Below are 22293 nucleotides of genomic sequence, written 5' to 3'. Positions count from 1 at the left end.
GAACATTCTCAAGGAACATTTTTGATAAATCATAACTGTGCTGCAGCGTTACTACGGTATACAGGACTGATTTGCTTATTCTTTATGGAATGGGAATATGTTAACCAGGGAGTCCCACTTTCCCTCCTCTACTGTGTGCCATTGTTGTCGCCTCTGTATGTTCCATGATGTCTGAATATGGATTCATTTTGCATTACCCCAAGACGCATGGGATTTGTAGTTCAAACAAAAGGAGAAATTATTCTAGCTGGTTTGACGCAGTGCTTTCCAGACAGAAGAACATAACTGTATTCTAAACAACAACTTACAAATAAAGGAATGAAACGATCAAAGCTGTGAATTGCTGTGTGTTATGCAAACACCATATCTAAAAGCATTCCAAGCATTCCAGTTTTGCTCTCCGGAGCAAGCAGAGATAAATAGTATCACATAAGAGGTGTGGAATTCTCTTATTTAATTCTGAATAATGAACGTCACAACAACACCAGTAGAAGGGAGCTGTAGAGGACGTGGCCTGGACAGTTCAGAACCACAGTGAGCCAGTGTAACTTGAGAAGATCCTGAGAATAGGCCGCCTCTGTCTTCCTGTGCATTACGAGGCAGTAGTGCTCCAGTGGGCAGAGAAACCAGACTGGGATGTCCTTATTTAGTCAGTGAGGAGGATCAGAGTTTTGTCTGGTCCCCTACTGAGCACTGAACTAACGGGAAAAAAAGTAGTTGGGTAGCTAGTAGAGTTTTCTGCACCAAAAGGACCTCATTTAATCTGTCTGAGTTTTCTGTATATTCCGTCTCTGCTGGAAGTTCCACACCACCCCTTTCACTGGTTTCAATTTTTGTTTAAAAAAGGTTTTGGTTGTTTTCTCTTTTCACTTGGATTTAGATATCAGCACTTACTGGAACATAATGTTAAAGTGTTTAGGATTCTTTTCCTGGACGTAAGATGACCCCTCAGCAGAGCAGCAGCCCCGACTCCAGAACAGACAGTGATGAGCTGAAGTTACGGATACACGAGAGGGAAAAGGCAAGTATGCTCCAGAGGGTGCAATAGATTCTCGGAACACTTGGTTCAATTTATTAGCGAGTAGATGATAAGGTGTAACTCTGTGTCTCTGCATTTCTGCCAGATTTTGTCCGCTGTGTGTTTTGTTTGCCTTTGTTTTTTCATATGTTTTGCTCTTAATGTAAATCTCACTAGTATGTAACTAACAGCTTACATTGCCAAGGGAAGGGTCTCATGGGTTAATTTGTGTGAAGAGACTATGGCGTTGGCATGGATCCTTCTATAACATTGGTCTCTTTTATGCTGATACGTCATATGTTAAAACATTACCCTAATCAGTTTTTCCATTCAAAAAATATGCTGAGTAACACATGTGAGGTATGGCTGAATGTAGGTGAGTTATAAAATGCATGAATTACATCGCCATGTTCACACAGCTGTGTGGAAAAAAAACAATCCCAGCAGCACTTTGCAGCCTTTGGGTGCCCTTACTTTTGCTGACATGTACATTTAAATGTTACATTATTCTTCAGAAACAGTTTGGAAAGTTCAGTGGTCACCAAAGTGATCAAAAAAAAATTACTGAGAAAAGTCACATTTGTAGGTCACATATTTCTTTGTAAGCCAATTTATTTATTATTTATAATACATTTATAGTTATGTTGACTGAATACAAGCACAGATCTCTTTATCCAAAAAAGAAATGGCGTAAATACATATAAATGTGTACATATCTATATATCAGGACATTTGTCAATATCATATCAATAGGTGTTTTGTCATTCGCTTTCCTGTGAGATTGAATGTGATTTATTCAACATCTTGTTCTTCTCTGAATGAAAGATCTCTGAATGCCAGCAATTAAGTCTAAGACTGTATCGCTTGATGAAAAGTGAGTGGAATTGAACACATTCTTTACTGAATGACTTGACTAAGACAACTATTAGAATGTCTGTTCTCCTTAATAGTTATTATACTTCATTCTGAATTATCACAGCTGTTTTGAAAGGATTTTATTTGTTGTCTTTGATGCGGTCTAAGCTCCATGTGACAAGCCTAAGCATTTCCAGAATGAGATGTGCTCATTACTTGTGTTTCAGGAACAGCAATTAATTGTGTAATGTCATGCACTTTACGGCACAGAGTGACACCTTCATTAAACACTCCACTGCCATTAAATTGTAATTTTGTGCATATTTCAACCCCATACTACTTATTTTAAGTGCTCATGAGTGCTGCAGCTTTTAAGATTAAAATTGTATTTTGCCATTTTTATAAAGTCCTTCATATCTGCTTTTGTAAAAACCTATATTTTTGCATCTTAAATGCTACAGACCACTTTGAAATGTTGGCTGAAATATGACACTGTGTGTGATATGTGTAGCAAAATCACTTTCAAGTGGGCAGGTTGAATTATTTGTCGACTATATATTGTAATGAAAATAAATTAATCTGATTGGTACCACTGTCACCTACACCTGGCAAGCCATTAATAATGGCCACAGTCTCTTTATTTTCAGAATGTGTAAAATAATTTATGATATTAGACTTGTTAATACATAGAATGTTTTTATTATTATTATTATTAAACTACCTTCATCCAATATTTCTATATTCACATTTGCAAAACTTAAATATAAAGTTTAAGTATAAAGTTCTTTGTACCAGTAGCTCCTGACACTCTTCTCATTCTAAATCCTCTAAATCCTCATAAATGTGGTTAAGGAGTAACCAAATGTAGTATACTTTCAGATTTATATCTTTCAGTAGTATACTTTTCAGACCAAAGCCTATAAAAATGTGATTAAAGTGTTTCCAGTGATGACCTTTATCATGCAGCATTAATGTGGCACTTGCAATATTAACTGCGCCCCAGAATATATGGCTCTAAAACATTCTTGAATTGACCATGATGAAAAATAGAGTAGTTGGATATATGTTAACAGAATCATTTTCAGGAAACAAAGAATAATTAGAATTTATTTCAATGACCACCATGTGCTAAATGTCAATTAAATGATGTACGTCTGTTGAGCTGCCAACAGCCTTGTGCAGCTGCAGAAAGTACCAGTGTCAACAGTCCTATTTGCAGCCAAGACTGGTGACAGTATACCATTTCAACAATTAGTTTTAAAAACCAGCATGACCAATTATATGCAGGATGGAGTACAAAGCTGGAAAATTATTGTCCAGTCACTGTGTGCTAATTCTATAATCATACTCTAACGCAATCAAAGTATACCAAAGTTCTAGCATTTTGAAGTGAATGTGGACGTATGTATTGAAAAAGGGGAGGAGTGACCATAGTAAATCATTTCCCAGCCTCTTCTGCAAGCTCCTGTGTGAACTGTGGAGCTTGGCTTCAACAGAATATCTCTTGGCTTGATGTCCATGCCATGTTCCCCTGCAACCTTTCATACTCTGTATATTACTAAATTTGGCTTAGGGTACTGTAGATGTGTAGTCAGCTCTACATGCCTGTCACCCATATAACAGGAAATGTGTACTAAACTAACATGTCAATATTTTACCATATTTAAACAATATTTCAATTAAGTAAAGCAAACAAGAATGGAAATGCACAGGATGCTGTTGAAGGTCTTCTATGCCATATGTACAGTAACTGTCAAGTCTTGAACAGGATTTGGCTTTGAAGTAGCTGAGAATTTTGGAGATGATTTAACTGTATTGTCAACATCTTTTATCATCATTCTGAGGGAATATCAGAATATGAGCTAAGCTCCCTCTTTGTAAGGTGCACGTAAATCAATGTAAAATATGTAATAACTGATTTTATACAGTGTATTTGTAGATTATATTTTCCAAAATCAGCATTTCAGTCATTATGAAGGCAAATTAAAAACAGCAATTGAGGCTTTTTCATTGGTGAATTCGTCATTCTGTCTTTTAAATATTAAATAGCTAGTAGATTCGTGGAAATGGATATTATATTGTATGTCAGCGACAGGAACCATCATTATGCAAACACAAAGTTGTTTTAAAGACCGATAAATAGCGAGAAGATGGCATTGGCCTAATCTTGAGATTTGAACATCTTTTATTGTGGATATGATGAGATGGCACAGATGTGAGTGTAATGACTCCAATTACTCCATTTTGATTAAAGTGATCTTAGAGTGATTAAAACAGAATACCTTAAAACATTTCTAGGTGGACATTTATTGATAGAAAGAAGAGCAATTTCTAATCCATTTTGCTCCACCTGGAATATAAACTGTCATTTCTGGTTTATTGCAGAGAACCACTCAAAAACAAGTTGGGCTGATTTGTGGAATAGCCCTGATGAATGTGATTGGAGTAATATGTTTACTGCTCTACAGTTGCCATAGCAGAGAGAGGATAAGCTCAGAGTGTGGCAGTTTATTTCTGTCCCTCACTCTCATTCTCCCAGATTTTCCATCTCCACACACAACACCCACACAGGCTTAAAAACAATGAGGCTGAATACAAAGGAATAATAATTACAGTAATCTTCCTTTCAATGATTAGTTGTATACAAATTAATGGACTGTTTTTGTTACCCAGGAGAAGACTCATTTGTTTTATATAGCAAGTACATAAGGAGACAGTCTCTCACACAGAAATAGATACCTGTCAGCTCCATAATATATCATTGTCCATAATTATTCCCTTTTCCTTTGCAAATTCTTCTGTATAATGTGATAAAATGGCCAATGCATCATAAAAGCTCTATAATGAAACTTAGCTTTCAAAATTTAATTTAATTAGTTATTCCCAGAATTCCTCAGCTTATTCCTCTATGTTGATTCATTCTTATTTATTTTGCTTACTGCTGAGACAATCAGCAGCTGCCCTTTGTTGTGCCACCTATTATGGTGGCAGGGTAAAGAGCGCTTCCTGAACAACAGCAGCCCAGTGTAAACAGGACGCAGATGCATCTCTGCCATAAGGCTTTGTCCCTCATAAAATACTCACTCAGAAATGCAGTAAAGAAAAAGCAATTAATATCGTATTCAGCTTGTACATATGTCTGGTAAGATCTAGCAGAATTGATCGTTGAGCATTGCCTTGAGTGAACCTCGGGCAATTTCAGCTAATGCCTCGATTGACTTTTGATACCCATCGCTATTTGCCTGCTTAAAATACTTTGCTAAATGACAGTTCAGTCATGGTTGCCTCTCTGCATTGTTTGCTGTTTCACACCAAGTTAGCCACTGTAATGTGCATGGTTTCAGGGCAGAGGTCCTTCAGGCTACATTTGGTTTCAGCCAAAACATTCATTCCTTAGTCATAGTCACATTTGATATTGGATAGGTTTCTCCAAACCAAAAAAATTCAGACCAATTGTAAGAAGTTAGTTTCTACACACCAGGTCTCTCCCTCTTCCCCACAATCTAACACTGTTCAGTAGGTTGCGATTGTAGAGGACACCAGACCCCAGAAACCTGTTGAATATCAGCAACAGACACAAATGTTTCTGTGACAGGCTTATCTTTTACATTCTGTAAAGGCCCCCAACATACAGGCATTGATGTTTTCCAACATGTACTGTTCCATGAATTCATAGCAGGAAGCCCTACAAGATTCAGCAGTTCATTGGGTGTTCAGTAAAACTCCCACTTTTTCCATTGTCTCATTCCACGGAAAGAGTTGAAAGCAGCGGGTCAGGTAGCCGAATAACAACAGATGGACACAGCTTTGTGATTGTAACATGTAAAATCACTCATCCCATGAAAAGCACCATGAAGCTCACTGATCCATCAGACTGAAAAAACAATGATTGCTTGTTTCATGATTTATTGTATTCAGCTTTTGTGAAGTTGCTTGCAGAGTATTGTGTTTTGACAGGTTATGTTTCTCTCTTCACCCCAACCCCCCCCTACCCCCACACACATAGAAAATGAAGACAACGGTTCAGAGACGCCGTTCGGCCCCATCAGCCATCACAAAAGCTCTCAGCAAATCCAAGGTTCAGAGCAGGTGAGCAGAAGTACAGCATAAACCTCTGCTCAGTCGTCTGTCTGTCTGCTCCAGTTAACCATGATTGTTTTTTCTGTCTCTGTTAGATTTTTAAAAAGATAACAGCCGGTATTGTCTCAACCTCTTTATTTTCCTCCAAACATCCAGTCTCCTGTATTTTATAGAGGGAAAGTCAATCTTTTTTTGTGTGCTCTTTTTGTTCTCTGATTATACACCATAATAGCTTTTTCTGTAGTAGATTGAAGGAAGTCCTTAACTTGAAGACCCAGTATTCTCTTAATCTTTAGCTAAATAATTGATTGTCATAATGAACCACGCTGAATTCACTGACAGTGCAAATACTTTTCCCTCACGAGATTTGTTTTGGTGGAATTTGAGAGCAAGAACTCAGTACAGAGCGCTACAAAGCACTGTGCAGTCAGTAGTTTGGCCCAAACAGGTGTTATGCACGAGGAAGCCATACTTTGTGCTAACATTTTGCATTAGTAACAGTCTACTGACGTTTATGCTGCCCCGAAGCTGCAGTGCAGGTTAAGCTTTTGGATACTTTATACCCGTCACTAGGCACTGTTCAAGCTCACTGTCTCCGCAGGACGTTTCCCAGCATGGCCCCAGGGTCTGTAATGTTGCATTCTCCAAGGAATTCCTGACTTTATTTGGCTGTGCAGTTGTTCCATCATGGTAACGGCAACTAAATAATGAGGGAGGAAAATCCAAACAGCCATCCATGAAATATGGCCCTGGAATTCTAAGCACTGTACCATCTTAACTCAGCCTGAAACAAAAAAGAAAAGAGGGGTTTGTCTCTGGATTTACAAGTGTTTTCAGTGATAATCCCCCTGGTTCAGAGTGGTCAGGCTCTCACTTTGTGTCCAATTGTGTGTCATATTGACGCACACAGCGACAGCAGTGATATGTCAACAATGCAAGAGCTGGCAGAGGATCCAAAAACTGCTGAGCACTTGAAATGGAAAACTGATACGCCACAGATTCAGGCCTGAGAGGGCTGCTTAAAATAATTAAATGCCCTCAACAAAGTGTGCTTATGACTCCTGTTCATTAAGACATTAAGCTGTTGAATTGAAGTGTCTGTTCAGGGTTGAAGATGATTTAACCTTCTGCAGAAGACCGCAAGGCTAGGAGGGAAAGAGGATCTTTTATGGGTCTTTTCTTTAATTTCCTGTAAAGAAAAAAAATGCTTAAAACTGTTCAATCTTTGTTTTTTTTTGGGACACTGTATTAATCATACTATACAACTATTATGTGATTTTGATAGAAGTCTGTATGCATCTCTCTTCTGTGCAAATATGAAAGCGAGAGCATAAATAGTTTCTTGAAAAATGTCCCTGAAAATAAGACCCATTACAACATGATAATGCCTGTTCAAAATGCATCCCCACAGGTGGAATCTCAGCTGAAAAACTGAACACATAAGATGAGACAAAGGAGCAGCTAAAGCATTCCTTTTATTGTCTCCACATGCAGAGATGTAGTCCCAGGGCCATCCGGGAACAGTCTCATCCAGGCCTTCTCCTCTCAGAGCTCATTATTTATCATGGAGGAGCATGTGCACCTCACCACAGGACTCCAGACACAGGAGCGACACCTATTCCTTTTCAGTGATACCCTTGTCATTGCTAAGGCTAAGTAAGTCTTTGCCGCGGTGTTTCTTTGTGAGTTATATTGATGGGGAAAAGAAACCTTAACTGCCATTATGCCATTTTGTAAAGGACAAAGCTGATGGTGCCCATAAAGAAATGGAAAAACCCCACAAACTGTTACTAATATTTCATCAATGTAAACTGCAGTGCCTAGCAGAATTCTTGACAATAGTCAAATAGTGTCTAATGCGTGCATGGCTGATGACTGAACGGGGCCTCCTTGGATGCAGGTCTTCCGCCAGCTTGAAGCTGAAGCAGCAGGTGCGACTGTGTGAAATGTGGCTGGCTTCCTGCGTAGAGGAAGTTGCAGAGAGGAAGCTCAGCTCAAAGAACTCCTTCGTCATTGGCTGGCCAACCACCAATTATGTAGTCACGCTCAGGTATTACTGAAAAAAAAAAAACTGAACATATCACAAGGAAACTGACTCTCCAGGCAAATTTCATAATATCAAACAAAACATTTCTGATTCTAAGGCACTCCTTAAATTGAGCTTCATAGTGCAAAATACCCATCAATATACTGATCCCTGGGTAATATGCATAGTTAAGATAAAACAATGGTAAAGGTATCATAATTAATTGCACATGTCAAGTTGAACGAAATAGAAACTCCACCCCTATGATAACCATTTGTTCATGTAGATAAACCAAAATTTGGTGGATTATTGGTGGTTTTACATACCAACAATATACAAATGTGTTAATGTGAAGATATCATCAAATTTCAGCTCTGCCGAAGCTAAGGAGAGGTGGCTTTCAGCTTTACAATGGTAAGAAAATAAATTCTTAACATCACTGTGCTGGCATATGGCAAAGTATACATGTAAACATAGGTATTGCTATTTTATGTTATGTTGCAATTTTGCTGTGTTGGTTTGGATAAACATTCTAGTCTTACAAATAAAGATTGATTGAAAAGTACCAGAGCAATGGAGGTAGGCCCAGCAAATTTAATTTCCATCTCCTATGGGTCTTCACACAGGCACATCAAGAAATTGAAACAAGATGAATGTCCCAATAAAATTGCCTTGAAAATGATGTTGCTGAGTCCTGGAAATAGTTTATCGGTAAGGTAATGTTTTACAGTTATTTTTTCTTTTTTTTTTTGCTTGTCTATTCTACCATCCCTCACTTACCAGTGGAAAAAAATGTAGTTTGACTCCTTTTCTCTGCATTTCTTTATATTCTGAATTTCTATTTCCCCTAATGATTTTAAATGTTGCTATTTATTTTCATTTCTCCAAAGACTACAGCTGTGCAAATAGACAATACAGACACTGCTGAGAAAGTGATAAAGATCATGGCTGAGCAGCTTGGAATTTCAGTAAGTAACTGGCAGCATTACGCATCTGTTCTATATTCCACTTGGGAGTGCATCTTTTTTTAAAGCAGTGTTGTCAGCTTCAGAAGTGGTATATTCAGCTTGGAGGCTTGGTGAAGCATGTGCATGTTATTGGAGAATTACAGAGTAGTCTTTAGGACAGATGTTCTAAAACAACTCACTCAAACAGCTGGTGAGGGAGATAAAGTGCCATTTGGTACCTGAGGCTCCTGAGATGCTCCACTTTTAAAGATCCCTACAACCCAAGTTTGAAACTGGCTGTGCCATCTGCCAGTGATGACCAAAGCTCAAAGTAGCAAATCATTTTGGCTTTTTTCCATTAAGGATAGTAGTGGGTGGGTAAGTTAGGGGTTTTTTGTCCCACCACTCTCAGCCATGCTATGATTTGTCGAGTGCCTGTGAGTTGCTTGTATGACATCAGTGGAGCGGTGCCTATTCTTCAGTGAGAGGACACTGCACTGCAGCGAACTGAGAGATTTGATGTGTAAAAAAAAGCTTTTAGCTGCATGTAAGTGTATTAGAGGATTGCATTCAGAGGTTGTCGTGGTGAGACAAGGCAAATCTACAACTGCCAATTCCAAGAACAGGATTGCAGAAAGGGAAGAACACATCAAATAGGTACCTGAGGAAGAGGAGCGCATTTTGACGGCTCTAAAATTTCATACACTGTCAAACCAACCCGTGCTACCCTCACACTGAAATAGCTGTCACAAAATTAAATTGATAAAACCCAACGCCTCTCAGTGGACTATGTTCTCAGTTTTCCAGAAAGAACTTCCTTTACCAAGCCAATGCATCCTCTTTTCTGCTTTTTTCATTTTCTCCATTAAGTGTAATGTTCATTTCCTCTCTACACAGGGCAGCCTGACTGAATACCATCTCTGGGTAATTTCAGGGAAAGAGGAAGCCCCCTACCCACTTATCGGTGAGAGAATGTGACAAGAAAAAAAGAGCTGCATTTCAGCTCATGTCATGGAATGACATTGCATCTTGTATGATACTGTATCTATGGTGTTTCTGCAGGTGAAAACTTTTTCTGCCCCTAACTTTGACCATGTTTAAAACTGTAAAAATCCTTCATTCTCAATGTCCTTGTCTGGAAGCCATTAAGCTTTAAGATTGAATCAGACTATGAGATCCCCTTTTTTCTTGAAAACAAGGGCATACCCTGGAAACCCAGAGGATTTAAAATGAATTCTTTGAAGCTTATGTGTGTCTGAGATGAATTTCTGAGCAGTGGTGTTGAAAATAGCCACTTGGTTTTAGAAGCGCTGTTTGAAAACTGAGTACAGATTTGCCAATAAGTAGATTTAAAAGTATTAGTCATAAAATAACTGAGATGTACGAAACTTACCTTAACCAAAGGACAAGAACCTATATAAAACTAGACCTTGAGTTATTTCCTGCGATTACTGGTGGTAATTTCATTCTCTGGCAATGTCCAAACTTCATTTAAATAGCATTAGTGGCTGTGAGATGTGGCACAGATATGATATGTAGGATAAAAATCAAAATTTAATTTTGTACTTTCAACCCACTGTCAAATAGAACAGGCTTTGGAATAAGAGGGAGTGAGGAATGGAATTCATTACCTGATAACTGAGCTGGTGGGGATAATGGTGTGGGAATTGAACAGACTGAAATGATTGTTTTTTTTCTGCCTCAACGCCCATCCTCATTGATGAATTCAGACATTCAGTTTCAACAGCTCTGCAAAGGTCACAATTCCAGTTGCCTTGTAACCTCTATTATCCGCCTCTAAATTCAGATAGAGGCACTTTGGTTGTCATAATGATATGTGGATCAGTCTCCTCAACACATTAGAGGCTGACAATGTGCCTTGTATTCTAGGCCATGAGTATCCATTCAGCATCCTCATGAACTCCCTCCGGGACACTGTGGATCAGTCCTACTTGGCCAACAACAACATTCTAACACCTGATGGGACCCTCCTCCTGGACCAGCTGCAAAATGAGCGCCACATCCAGTTCATTCTCAAGCTCAAACCAGTCGTGCGCAGCCACATTCGAGCAGGTACACATTCCAGCAGATCTTTAATGCTTTTGGTTAAGACATCACACATTGGGTCTGAAGTTTCAAATCTCTCAGATGAGACATTGATGTTATACCTTTGCTTCAAGACACTTATCCTTGTACAAAAAACATATAAACAGATGCTTAAAAGGTGCAAATCCATTTTCCCAAGGTTCATTTATGAGGCTATTTAAGCCTCAGGTATTATTCCTGCTCAAATGCTTGTAATGCATCCATTCGTAGAGTAAATAATGTGCGGGGGTGCTACAGTGATTTTTATTTGATTGGAGTTTGATTTTCCTTTGAGAAATAATCAGACATTCATGTACCAGTAATTAAAGCTCAGATGATCAGCCTAATCATCACAGAGTGAAGCTCATCACTCTGGGCGACAGTGGCTCAGGAGGTAGAGCAGTCGACTGGGGATTGGAAGGTCCCTGGTTTGAATCTGGCTCATCCTGGCAGAGTGTCGAAGTGTCCTTGAGCAAGACACTGAACCCCCAACAGCTCCCAGTGGCCAGTTGATAAGCCTGTATAGCAGCCTCTGCCACTGGTAGGTAGATGTGAGGCATATAACTGTAAAGTGCTTTGAGTACTCAAATGAGTAGAAAAGCACTATATAAATGCAGTCCATTTACCATTCATTCACCTCTGCAGTTATGGAAAGTCTTTGAGCAACTCATAAACAAGGGCAAACGGGTCCTTTTTCCAGACACTGTATAAGGAAATAGTTTTGAAATGGAAAAAAAAATTATCTCAGGCTTCTGAAGGAAGAAGTTAATTTTGACTGAAGATAGTTAACAACTTCCTGTCACGCTAGTACAGTTAGTTCCACAAACACAATCACAATTACTTTTCCTGTTCCTGTAATTATGTGAATTTCAATCTGTTCTAGTTTCAGCAACGTCGCTTATATAAAATCGGAGAGAGTAAAACATTGACTTTGCAATTATAATATATGGAAAAACAAATACTAAACTAAATAAAGACATGAATGAAAATGTATTGAAATTTATAAAAAACATGAATAAAATACTGGCAGATCTGAGGTTAAGAATTGTTTATATTTGTAATGCTAGGGAAGGGGTCAACCTATAAACCTACAAATGCTTATGTCATAAGATCTACAGTATCCATGCTGTTCAGTAATTTATCTCATAAAGAAAATCAGTTTTACATTTGCTAATTACTGGCTGCAAATAGATCAAATGACAGATAATGTGTTCACAATACAGATGCTCATTGACACAGGGATGAAAAAAATCATTCAGATATGATATAGCACAGAACATAAGAGAAAAGACAAAACACAGTCAAGGATTAATGAGACATTAACTATATATCTAACTATTACTATTAGATTGATAAAGGTCCACTAGTCTGTTGATGGACTGCCCTAGAAGTGTGTCATGTAGTGACACTGATTATGGAACAGTAAGTTTATTTTTGCTTTGGCGAAATATATGAAATAGCAAATCAATGCAGCAGTTGGAGAGGAACGTAATCACACCAGAAGTAGAAGCTACATACACATACCTACAGTACGGAGTGGATGTCCTCATTTTCAGTTGTAACATCTCCTTTTCACCTAAAGTGTACTCTCACAAGTGAGTGACAATGTGAGGCCAGGTGTGGTGCATGTATATTGTGGTGCATGCATTTTCATCGTAGATACAGTGTAGAGCCATGTCTTGCAGCATATATTTGAAGCTGATGGGAACAGCTTTTGTGAAAACTCTTGAGAGCCCTGTTTCAGACTTCATGAAATAAATACAAAATGTGTTAATCATGACTAGCACTTACTGAATTATGGAGGAAGACTATGTCTTTATACACCTCAGCTATGAAAATTTCATGAAATTAAAAAATGACAGTAATTCCATTTTATTTGACATTTCCAAATTTCTATTGCAGGTTTTCATGAGCAAAGCCATTTCTTTTCCATGATTAAAAGTATAGTATGCAGATTACTTTCAAATCAAAACATTTATCAGATTACATGTGTGCTCACAAATGTTTCTATATACTTTAATTCAATATCACTATATTTAATTCAATGTCACTAATTCTGTTTGTAAATCAGGCAGGCTTTGTGTGTGAACAGGGTTGTCAATTCCAGTGGGAAATGAGGGTGTGAGAAGAGAAGATAGGTAAACTGTTAGGAGCCCTTTTTAAATGTGTGGAGACTATGAAGTACTTCCAACTGTGGGGAAGGCAGTGTTCTCGTTAATTAAGTATGTGCATTCAAAAAGAGCCTATAGCTGCAGACATTTAAAATATTCTTTTCATGCAGGGACCTTGCCCTCTAAAACAAGGTGGTATAGTCAGACTATTAGATTTAGTGATATTATACCCAGCCAGCTATTTTTTACCTCTGGATTAAACTCAACCTCTGCTTTCCTTACAAAAATAAATGTTTTACTGCATTACTTTACATTACATTACATCATAAATTTAGTGACTTCCAGCACAAAAGAACAGAAGTGTATCCACCAGTTAATAGTAGGACAGACTGCACCTTATGTTCTGTTTATAATTGTTCCTCTGGCCTATTCCCCACAGATGAACATATTTCTCCATGAGTAACTGTTTTTGTATATTTGCTGTAACAGCTTGAGGTATTTTAATGGACACACTTTGTTTACAGATTCATTTCAGAAACACTTCAAGAGGAAGAAGTCCCTCATAGACTGGGCACTGAGAAGAGGAAATGGCAGCCAGTCAGTCAGCCAATCAGATTCTCCCAACACCCCCCGAAAGTTATTTGGCCACTCACTGTCTTCAATCTGTCTCAATGGAAACCTGCCTAAACCAATTTTGGTGAGATGTGGCACACTGTTCCTATCAGTTCTAATAGTATCAGACACATAGGGCAATTCTATTCACCTTTCAGAGCAAAACCAATTTTCTCTACCTAGTAAAATGTACTGTATAATTCATTGGTGAGCCAATCTCTCTTTCACAACCTCAGTTTGCCTCACTGCATTGCTATCTCTCAGTTCTCTGCCCCAGGAAACCTCAGTGATAGCCAACAGTCAACAAGTCTGCTGTGTATAGACAGCATATGACAAACATTTTCTCTCTAATGCTTGACATAACTTATGCACAATTATGATGCATCCTAATTAGAGCCCTCAGTTTTTATTTACTTGTTTTCTTGCATGTACTTCAGTCCTGTATGTACACCGCCTACAAGGATGAAATTCATATTGTGAGTGATGGGTTTTCCCTGCAGAACTTGATTCGTGTGTAACTATTTACTGACAGATATTTAGATCAGTTCTATCTTTTTTCATGCAAGTTGGTTGCGTGTGGAAGATACTTCTGCAGAGGTTGGTTGACTGATGGAATTGTCCTAACATTTATTACATGCTTGTTCAAAAATGAATGCAACCTGGGATTATCCACTTTTTAAAGAAGTTTGGACCAGGATATATTTACACCTGCCACAATGGTAATGACAACATTTTGTCTCATCATTTTCATAGCAATTCATTCGGTATTAAAAAAAAGCATCACCAGAAATAAAGCATCATGCAGATAACTGTTACAAACCCTTGGCATTCCCACTGAAATGTCATGTTCTAAAATGAATATTTCAATTACGCTATGGCCATAGCATCTATTGAATCTGGCAACATTGAAAACACCACATTACAGCTCTGAAATGCATGAAACAATAATTCAACAACAATAAATCAATTCAAAGTTATTCATTTATTTTGCCTCTTTAACTTTAAAAATTCATTCTGAACATCGGTGGGACATTACAAACATGAATGTAAATAAACAGAAACCTTAATCTGGAAAGTTTATGAAATGACAGGTTGTACTGTTGTTTGTCTGATAGCAACCACCTTAACATATGTTTGCTGCTAAACAACATTTACTGTACTGAGTATCACAAGCTCTTTGACATAGAAGTGTGGATGGCTGTTTAAAGCAAATAAAGTCATTGTCCTTTTCTTGATCTGTTGATGTGTATTGCAAAGATGTTAACTGTAACTACATAGTCATTGATTTGAGATTGAGATTTCAGAGGCTTTGAGGCACCCCAAGTAACAAGTGTTGCTCTGTGACTGTAAATGGTTGCCATTACATAATTAAGCAAATGGGTGAACTTGAATAGAAAACCAGTATGAAAATGTGCAAATTTATTCAGTACAGATGTAAATTAAGCCGTTTGTGTGAAATTCTTTTAGTCTCACAATCATTTCATTTTCTTCTCCTCAAGGATATGTTGTATCTGCTGTACCAGGAAGGCCCAACCACAAGAGGCATCTTCAGGCGCTCAGCTAATGCCAAGACCTGTAAAGAGCTGAAGGAGAGACTGAATGCAGGAGACGCAGTTCAGGTGGAAGGGGAGTCTGTCTTTGTGGCAGCCTCTGTCATTACTGTAAGGCTTTAAGACACTGTGTCTTTCATATTTTCCCACAGTTTCTACTGTAAGTTATATCAAAATCAAGACCTGCATTTCAGTCAGGCTACTTTGTATTACTTTGAGTTTCAAAAGCTGGCAACAAAAGTGTTGATGTCATTAATTTTACATTAATGCTTGCTTTCTATTCCAAGACATATGCTAAGTTTCTACATTGCACATGTAAAACTACTTGTTGATCTTAATATTGCAAAACATCATGACAGTGACAGTGTACTCTGAATTATCCCCTGCAACGTCTAGTATTGGAGCTGCTAAGAAAGAAAAGGTGTCAGAGATTGCAAGAGAAACAGAACTGGGAAATAAAACTAGGGATCAAATAGAATCAGTTTTGGATTTTAAAAAGTCTAAAACCATGAGGTACTGAGCGATGGTAGCCACGAGGTTTCTGGCTTTAAGAGTCTGTAGTGCCTAGAATGACCGCATTGTCAGTTATAATATAAATGTAAAAATTACACCTTACTTACTTCTTACAGAACTGTAGAGGTTTTTGATGGTCCTTAATGTCAGGATTATCTTTTACTTTTACTCTATTCAGCATGATGCATATATATCATGTTACAACCATTTTTGTACATATGTTGTTGTTATTTACTTCTGTGGTATGTATTGTATACACATCTGGGTATGGTAGCCTTCTTAATCACTATGGATATAAACACCTGTTTCATATAATATGAACAGTTATTTCATGCTTCAAACACCTGTGTTTTGATTTCTCTGATTGGGTCAATGAAATGATCAATCAGCAATATATTTTTAGTGATGAGTGATCATTGACTGAAAACCAGTGCATGGATCAATAAATGCAAACCCTACGGGTTGGGACAAGCATTAATGTAGTAATTCAATCAAATGCAGCCCTAAAGCAGGTGCTCAATTAATATTTAATCATGCAACTTGATAGTAATTGGAAAATTACACACTGAGTTGATGACAGTTTTCAATGCAAAAGAGTACTTTGCTCTTATTTAACATATCAGATGTTTCGGTCATATTAAGCTTGTCGCCTGAAAATCATGCATTTATTATTTGAATTTCACATATATAAGCATATAAGCATTTTTATGTTTCCCTAGGATTTTTTACGTAACCTCCCAGGAAGTGTTCTCACTACAGAACTATATACAAAATGGATGGAAGTTATGGAGATTGATAACCATGATGAAAAAATTGAGGCAATAAAAAGGTAAGGGCTTCAATTTTTGTTTTTAATACAGCTTTTTGTAGTTAGTTAAAGTACGATCTATATACTACAAATGTAATTCAATAAAAAATATATATGTGTACAGCCTGTCCTTTAACTGTACTCCTTTCTGTCTGAACAGTTTTTTTTTAAATGTTGAAATTCCCCATTTTTCACATTTTCTACCGATAACTGTGGAAACAACATAAATCCATAATTCAGAAGGGATTTCTTGTGCCTTGTGCAATATTAAATTCAACAAAACTGTGGGAAAAAGGAAAGCCTGCACACATAACAAAGCTAAAGCTTATCTGTGGTGGCAACATAATGCAAAGTGTGGAAGCATTTATAGTTGCACTTATTGTTTTCACTTGCAGACTGCTGGACAAGCTCCCTGAGGTCAATGTCACTCTTCTGCGCCACCTCTTTGGTCTCCTTTACCACATACAGGAAAAATCAGAGGAGAACCAAATGAACGCTTTTAACTTGGCCCTCTGCATCGCCCCCAACATGCTGTGGCTCCCGGTGCCTGCGGGGCCAGAGGAAGAGAGCAAATCCACAAGAAAAGTATGGCAGAACAGGAGGGACTCACTTTAAAGAATTGAAGACTGTGAGAGTGTTAGAAAAGAAGGGAAAGAAACAAAGTAAAACAAAGGGAAACATTTACTTCAGGTTCACATTTACTGTTAGAAGTGCTTTTGTTTCTTTGTTATTTGAAGGATGCATGCATGTTTTCCCACCATTGCTACAGTACATTGGAGTCTTTAATAAACTGAGGAAGTGAATTCCAGAGACAGGAACCAGTCCCATGAGAGAACAAGCATGTTTTGCAGTGCTAGGGAATTTGGCAATCAGTGGTAGTTGACCGTGATGGGGATGTAGTTGACAACATGCTCTGAAATAAAGGCAGGCCATGAATCCGTTTAATAGCATATCTGAACTTCTACGACCACCAATGTTGACAGTACCCTGCCCTACCCTGTGCTTATTAGTCTTTTTAAGCTTTGTGTATGCTGTTTTTATTTCATACAAAAACATGGGTATGTTGTGGTTAGCTTTGCCTAAGTGATTTTTTTGGAGGAATGTTTCTGACTTCTTCGTGTTGCCTCTTAGGTTGCCAGTCTAATCCAACTCCTGATTGAAAACTCACCTTCCATTTTTGGCGATGACATTGAGTCTCTCTTTACTCATCTGAACAGTAGGGAAGGAGCTCCAGAAGATGTCATAGGTGTGGATGTCATAGGTGTGGATGTGAACATCTCTGTGTATATGACAGGCAAACTGTGCAGTGCCTACCTTTTTTTCTGTTGCCTGACCTGGTGTGCTGTGGTGTTCCTCTCTGCATTTCAGACGATTCCTTCCATCAGCTGTACTCTTCAGACGAGTTTGATTCGGAGCAGGAGAGGCTGAGAGGCCTGCACTCTCCAGAGAGGGATTCCTTTTTCTTGCCTTTGAATGATCTGGTGTTGACAGAGGACAAAGAAATCTGGGGCCTTCTTGATGAGATGGACCCATTCAAAAAGCAGCACCTGAAAGAAGACAGCATCTACAGCTGTGGCAACCTCGACAACATGTCGTTCCGCTCCAGTGGTTCCACTTGCTCCCTGATCGGGACTCAGGGCATCCAGTCATCCCGTGACCGCTGCTCTTCGGAGCCCAGTGTGTGCCTCAGCTCCCAGGTCCTCCCCCAGCTCCATGCCCCTGTCGCCCGGCAGTCCAGCTGCGATGCTGCTGTTATGCGTAACCAGACCGACAGCTCCCAGCACAGGCACAAGCTGTGTGTTGAGAATGCCAGGGTGCCCAAGGGTGACGCCAGCCCCAGGATGAACAGCAGGTCAAAGTATACCTTCTGGAGGTCACCTCAGATCACCTCAAGGTTCAAGCATCCTCCCCACAGGCCTACCCTGTCCAGCAGGTCCAGCTTCTCCAGTCTATCCTCAACGGCCACTTCACCGTCTGCCTCCTCAATGAGTTCTCTGGACAGTGCCATCTCGTACTGTTCTGACTCTGTGTTCAGCCCGATTGATGCATCTTTTATGTTTGGGACCTCTGCAAAGCTTAGACCCCCAACTCCTGATGCCTCCATGGTGTTCCCCAAGGAATGGAACATGACATTACCAGCCTCCAGAGCACGGGAACCTAGCAATTTAGACTGGTACAATAAGTATGATGAAAAAGATGAGGAAATTAATATCTGCAGTAGTGAAGCTCTTCATGTTACAAACATTTCAAGTGAAGAGGCTGATAAAAGTCAGTCCAACAGTCCTGAGAGCTGGCAAGCTGAGACATGTGAGAGTGAAAAGGACCCCTACTCTGACACTGATGGAGCAGAGGCAGACTCCAGTCACATAGAGATGAGAGACTTCCAAATGCACCAGGCTAGTAAACCGGCTGGAGTGTCTGACACTTCTGTGAAAGATGGAAAGAGTCAGACCAGGGAGACAGCTTTCAAACACATAAAGCTGATGAGACCTGAAAGCTTGGAGCCTAAAGAGACAGTTAAGCGCACTAAAATAACATTCTACATGGCCTCCAACACAGTGGCAGTGAAAAAGCAGGCACCCCAAAATACGGAAGAGCATGGTTTTTCTGTGAAGGTGTCCAACGCAGGTGCTGGATCCCCAGTCATTTCAGAACCAGTATGCCAAACAGTCCAGGTTCACATACCCCAGACTGTATTCTATGGCCAAAACACCCCTTTGGTACTGCAGTCAGTTCTGACAAGGCAGCCTGCTAGCTCCAAAGAGCAGGTCAAGCAGACAAAAGTGGATTTTGAAGGTGACCTAGGGCCAGGACACTTAGTTGAGTGCAGTTCTCCCTTGCAAGAATCTTCTAAAACTCATTCAAAGGCTGCCAATTCTATACGTCACACAATTAGAATAAGACTGCCAGCAGCTGTCAGAAACACAGTGAAGGAATACTTTAACCACAGCGACAGCAAGAACTGCCTTTCAGATGCAAATGCTGTGGAGAAAGAGCTACTGAAAAGTAAATTGGAATGGAAAAATAAAAACCTCATGGGGACACCAAAGGAGAATATTGGAACGCTGTCATATGGAGAAGAATCTTTTGTCTAACTGTAGAAATCACTGACTAAGAGACTTTTTCTTGTTAAATAGTGGGCTGTCTCACATCACATTGAATATTAAAATGCTGTATAATATAACTCTATTCAATCGAAACAACAGGTTTTTTACAATGTGAGATTTTCTGTACAGCACACAATGTGTAATTAGTTGCAGTGCACTCCCTGACACTTTTGTTGACACCTGACAATTACATACGTCACTCTGTAACAAAGTATCTTCTAACAGCACAGTGTCTTTATGGTATGGCAAATGTGCAAACATGAATATTTATGTTTATTAATAAATGGTGCTTCTCTTTTTCAAGCAAATATTTTCAACAGACACAATTTGATATGCAGAGGGAGACTTGAAGCACTCAGCAGGAATAAAAGTACCTTAAAGGAATCAAATCAATCAAATTGAAGTAAAAACATTCCTTTGTTATGCTTATTTAAGACAAAATCTTGAAATTATGTTTTGATCAGCATCTGAAATTTAACAAATTGACTATTTGTTAAAACAGCCTTGGAGAATTGTGTTTTCTTTGAATACATTTTAAATAAATATGTACAGATTATTTTAGACTGTAAACAAAGTGGTCAAAGAGAGACGTTTGCAGCCATAAGTGGTAATTGAAAATTCTTAATTAAGAATGTTGAAAATGAGAGCAAAAGCAAGGGTTTCATATGGAAGGATCTGAATAGTTTATCTGATTGGAGTTTAATATAATTTTGGTATAAAGCGGATTGACATTTATGTGTGGCTCTTGGAGAGGACACAAGCTCAGCACGTCCAGTCCAGTCCATCTCTTCAACACTGGGTACCCAACGTGGATACGCATACAGGCAGCAATTCTTTATTATTGTGAAGGTCTTGGGAAAAGTGGAAGGTGTTCAGAAGGTGATAAGGGAAGAAAAATACATGGAAAAGGATGTCTTAAAGATGAAACAAAGACGGGAAGTCAGTGGAAAAGGAAAAGACATGAATACCACTAGAAAGCAATGGTTGATTTTAATAGAGTCCCCTACACAGAGGGCACACGTTCTGTTTTATCAAATATCATATGTAAATCATACTTTATTCTTTAGCAGTGATTTATATATGCACATTTGAGCGGTTTAATGATTTGTTTGTTTTGTTTGGTTATATTCCTGCACTGATTCTGAGGATTAGAGGTTTCTTTTTGAAACATTTTAAATTAACATTACACTCTTGCCATATATTTTGAATCATGAGTGCTAAGCACTTAAGTGCCTCTGTGAGTAGAATATTGACACTGAGGGGAAAATGTTGCTTTTATTAAACAATGTTGCTTTTGTTTTGTTCCTACCCCATCAAGTGTGTCCGTGTTGGTTGCACCATTTAAAAATAAAGTTCTTCTTGATAAAGAAAGCACTTCCATTGTTTTAGTAATCATTCCCTATGAATCTTGCTGCAGAAATCTAACAAAAAAATATTGTAACTTATTTTTAATTTATTGTAATTTTAATTGGAGGCCAAAGCAAAAAGCACAGGACTTTGGTTTGAAAATATTAAAAATTCAGAAATCAATATACTACTGATTTGTCAACAGTTTGATCAGAAGCATCAAACAGCGAGTTGCTGAAAAACCACAAATATAAAAAGTTGATGTAAGTATGGAGATATTGGTATGCACATAGTAAAGTGATTTTGAAAGGTAATATTACACACTTAGAATTTGTGGCCAAAAAACACTAAATCGGTTATGTAGCAGATTGATAGTAATTTTTGTAATTAACCAAAATCGTTTGTACATTTGCATTTGATATGCATAGCTAATACCTATGTTTTTTAAATGCAAGGTATTGGGTGTGTCTGCACTGAAGCGGCAGCCTCGTCTCTCAGCCTCATCATATGAAGACTTGGTCATACTAAGAGAAAGGAATCTGTGGGAGTCCATCAGGGAAGTATTGTTACTGTTTGTTACATTAGCATAATAAACTGCCTGCTACTAACCCAGGGAGATCCACGGAATGTGTTGGTATCGTGCTGGAGTGGTACACTCCTGTTGAGTACATTACATTATGGTCATTTAACAGACTCTCTTGTCCAGAGGGACTTACATAGGTTACAATTTTTACATGTTAGCCATTTATACAGCTGGATGTTTACTGAGGCAATTCTGGGTCATGCATTTTGCCCAAGGATACAGCAGCAGTGGGGGAATCAAACCAGCAACCGTGTAGTTACAAGCCCTACTCCTTACCACTACACCACACTGCCACCCTATGCACATTGTGGTTGCCTTTGTGGTCATTGTCTTTGCCTTTGTTGTCTCATCCTTGTGTGTTTGACACAGACTCTTGTGTGGATGATGATTTACTTATTTGTGTAATGTTTTGTGCTGTTGTGATGGATTCTTGTCTTCTGGAGTCACTAACACTATAAATATATTGTTAAATGTAGGTACTCATCTTTTACATCACTCTGGATAAGAGTGTCTGTTAAGTGACAAAATGTAATGCAATGTAATGTATTCACATTTACATTTACTCGTTAAGCAGATTCTTTTATCCAGAGCAACTTACAAAAGTGAGAACAAAGGTGTTCCTGCTGTCAGTCCTACACTGTACAGTCTTCA

The 22293-nt window shown here is 38.6% G+C and overlaps 1 protein-coding gene across 1 annotated transcript; it reads left to right on the top strand.

The window, feature by feature from the left end:
- Positions 1-626: 626 nt before the first annotated feature.
- Positions 627-21044, top strand: arhgap20b (Rho GTPase activating protein 20b). The gene is made up of 15 exons (XM_036524839.1): positions 627-1021; positions 5880-5962; positions 7448-7609; positions 7854-8003; positions 8352-8393; positions 8606-8690; positions 8870-8947; positions 9824-9890; positions 10817-10999; positions 13647-13819; positions 15234-15395; positions 16517-16626; positions 17001-17190; positions 17737-17851; positions 17974-21044. The coding sequence occupies exons 1-15, from the start codon at positions 941-943 to the stop codon at positions 19698-19700; spliced, it is 3408 nt and encodes a 1135-aa protein (XP_036380732.1). The 5' UTR covers positions 627-940; the 3' UTR covers positions 19701-21044.
- The last annotated feature ends 1249 nt before the right edge of the window (positions 21045-22293 follow it).

This window comes from Megalops cyprinoides, chromosome 3, assembly GCF_013368585.1.
Source record: "Megalops cyprinoides isolate fMegCyp1 chromosome 3, fMegCyp1.pri, whole genome shotgun sequence".
NCBI classification, from domain to species: Eukaryota; Metazoa; Chordata; class Actinopteri; order Elopiformes; family Megalopidae; genus Megalops; species Megalops cyprinoides.
The sequence above is the reverse complement of the archived record's forward strand: the minus strand, read 5'-3'. Positions and strand labels throughout refer to the sequence as shown.

Bases quoted from the DNA above. Each gene is read 5' to 3' on its own strand.
- arhgap20b (XM_036524839.1), top strand. From the start codon at position 941: ATGACCCCTCAGCAGAGCAGCAGCCCCGACTCCAGAACAGACAGTGAT. The intron at 5,963-7,447 runs GTGAGCAGAAGT...CTCCACATGCAG, and splicing joins AAATCCAAGGTTCAGAGCAG to AGATGTAGTCCCAGGGCCAT. The intron at 9,891-10,816 runs GTGAGAGAATGT...CTTGTATTCTAG, and splicing joins AGCCCCCTACCCACTTATCG to GCCATGAGTATCCATTCAGC.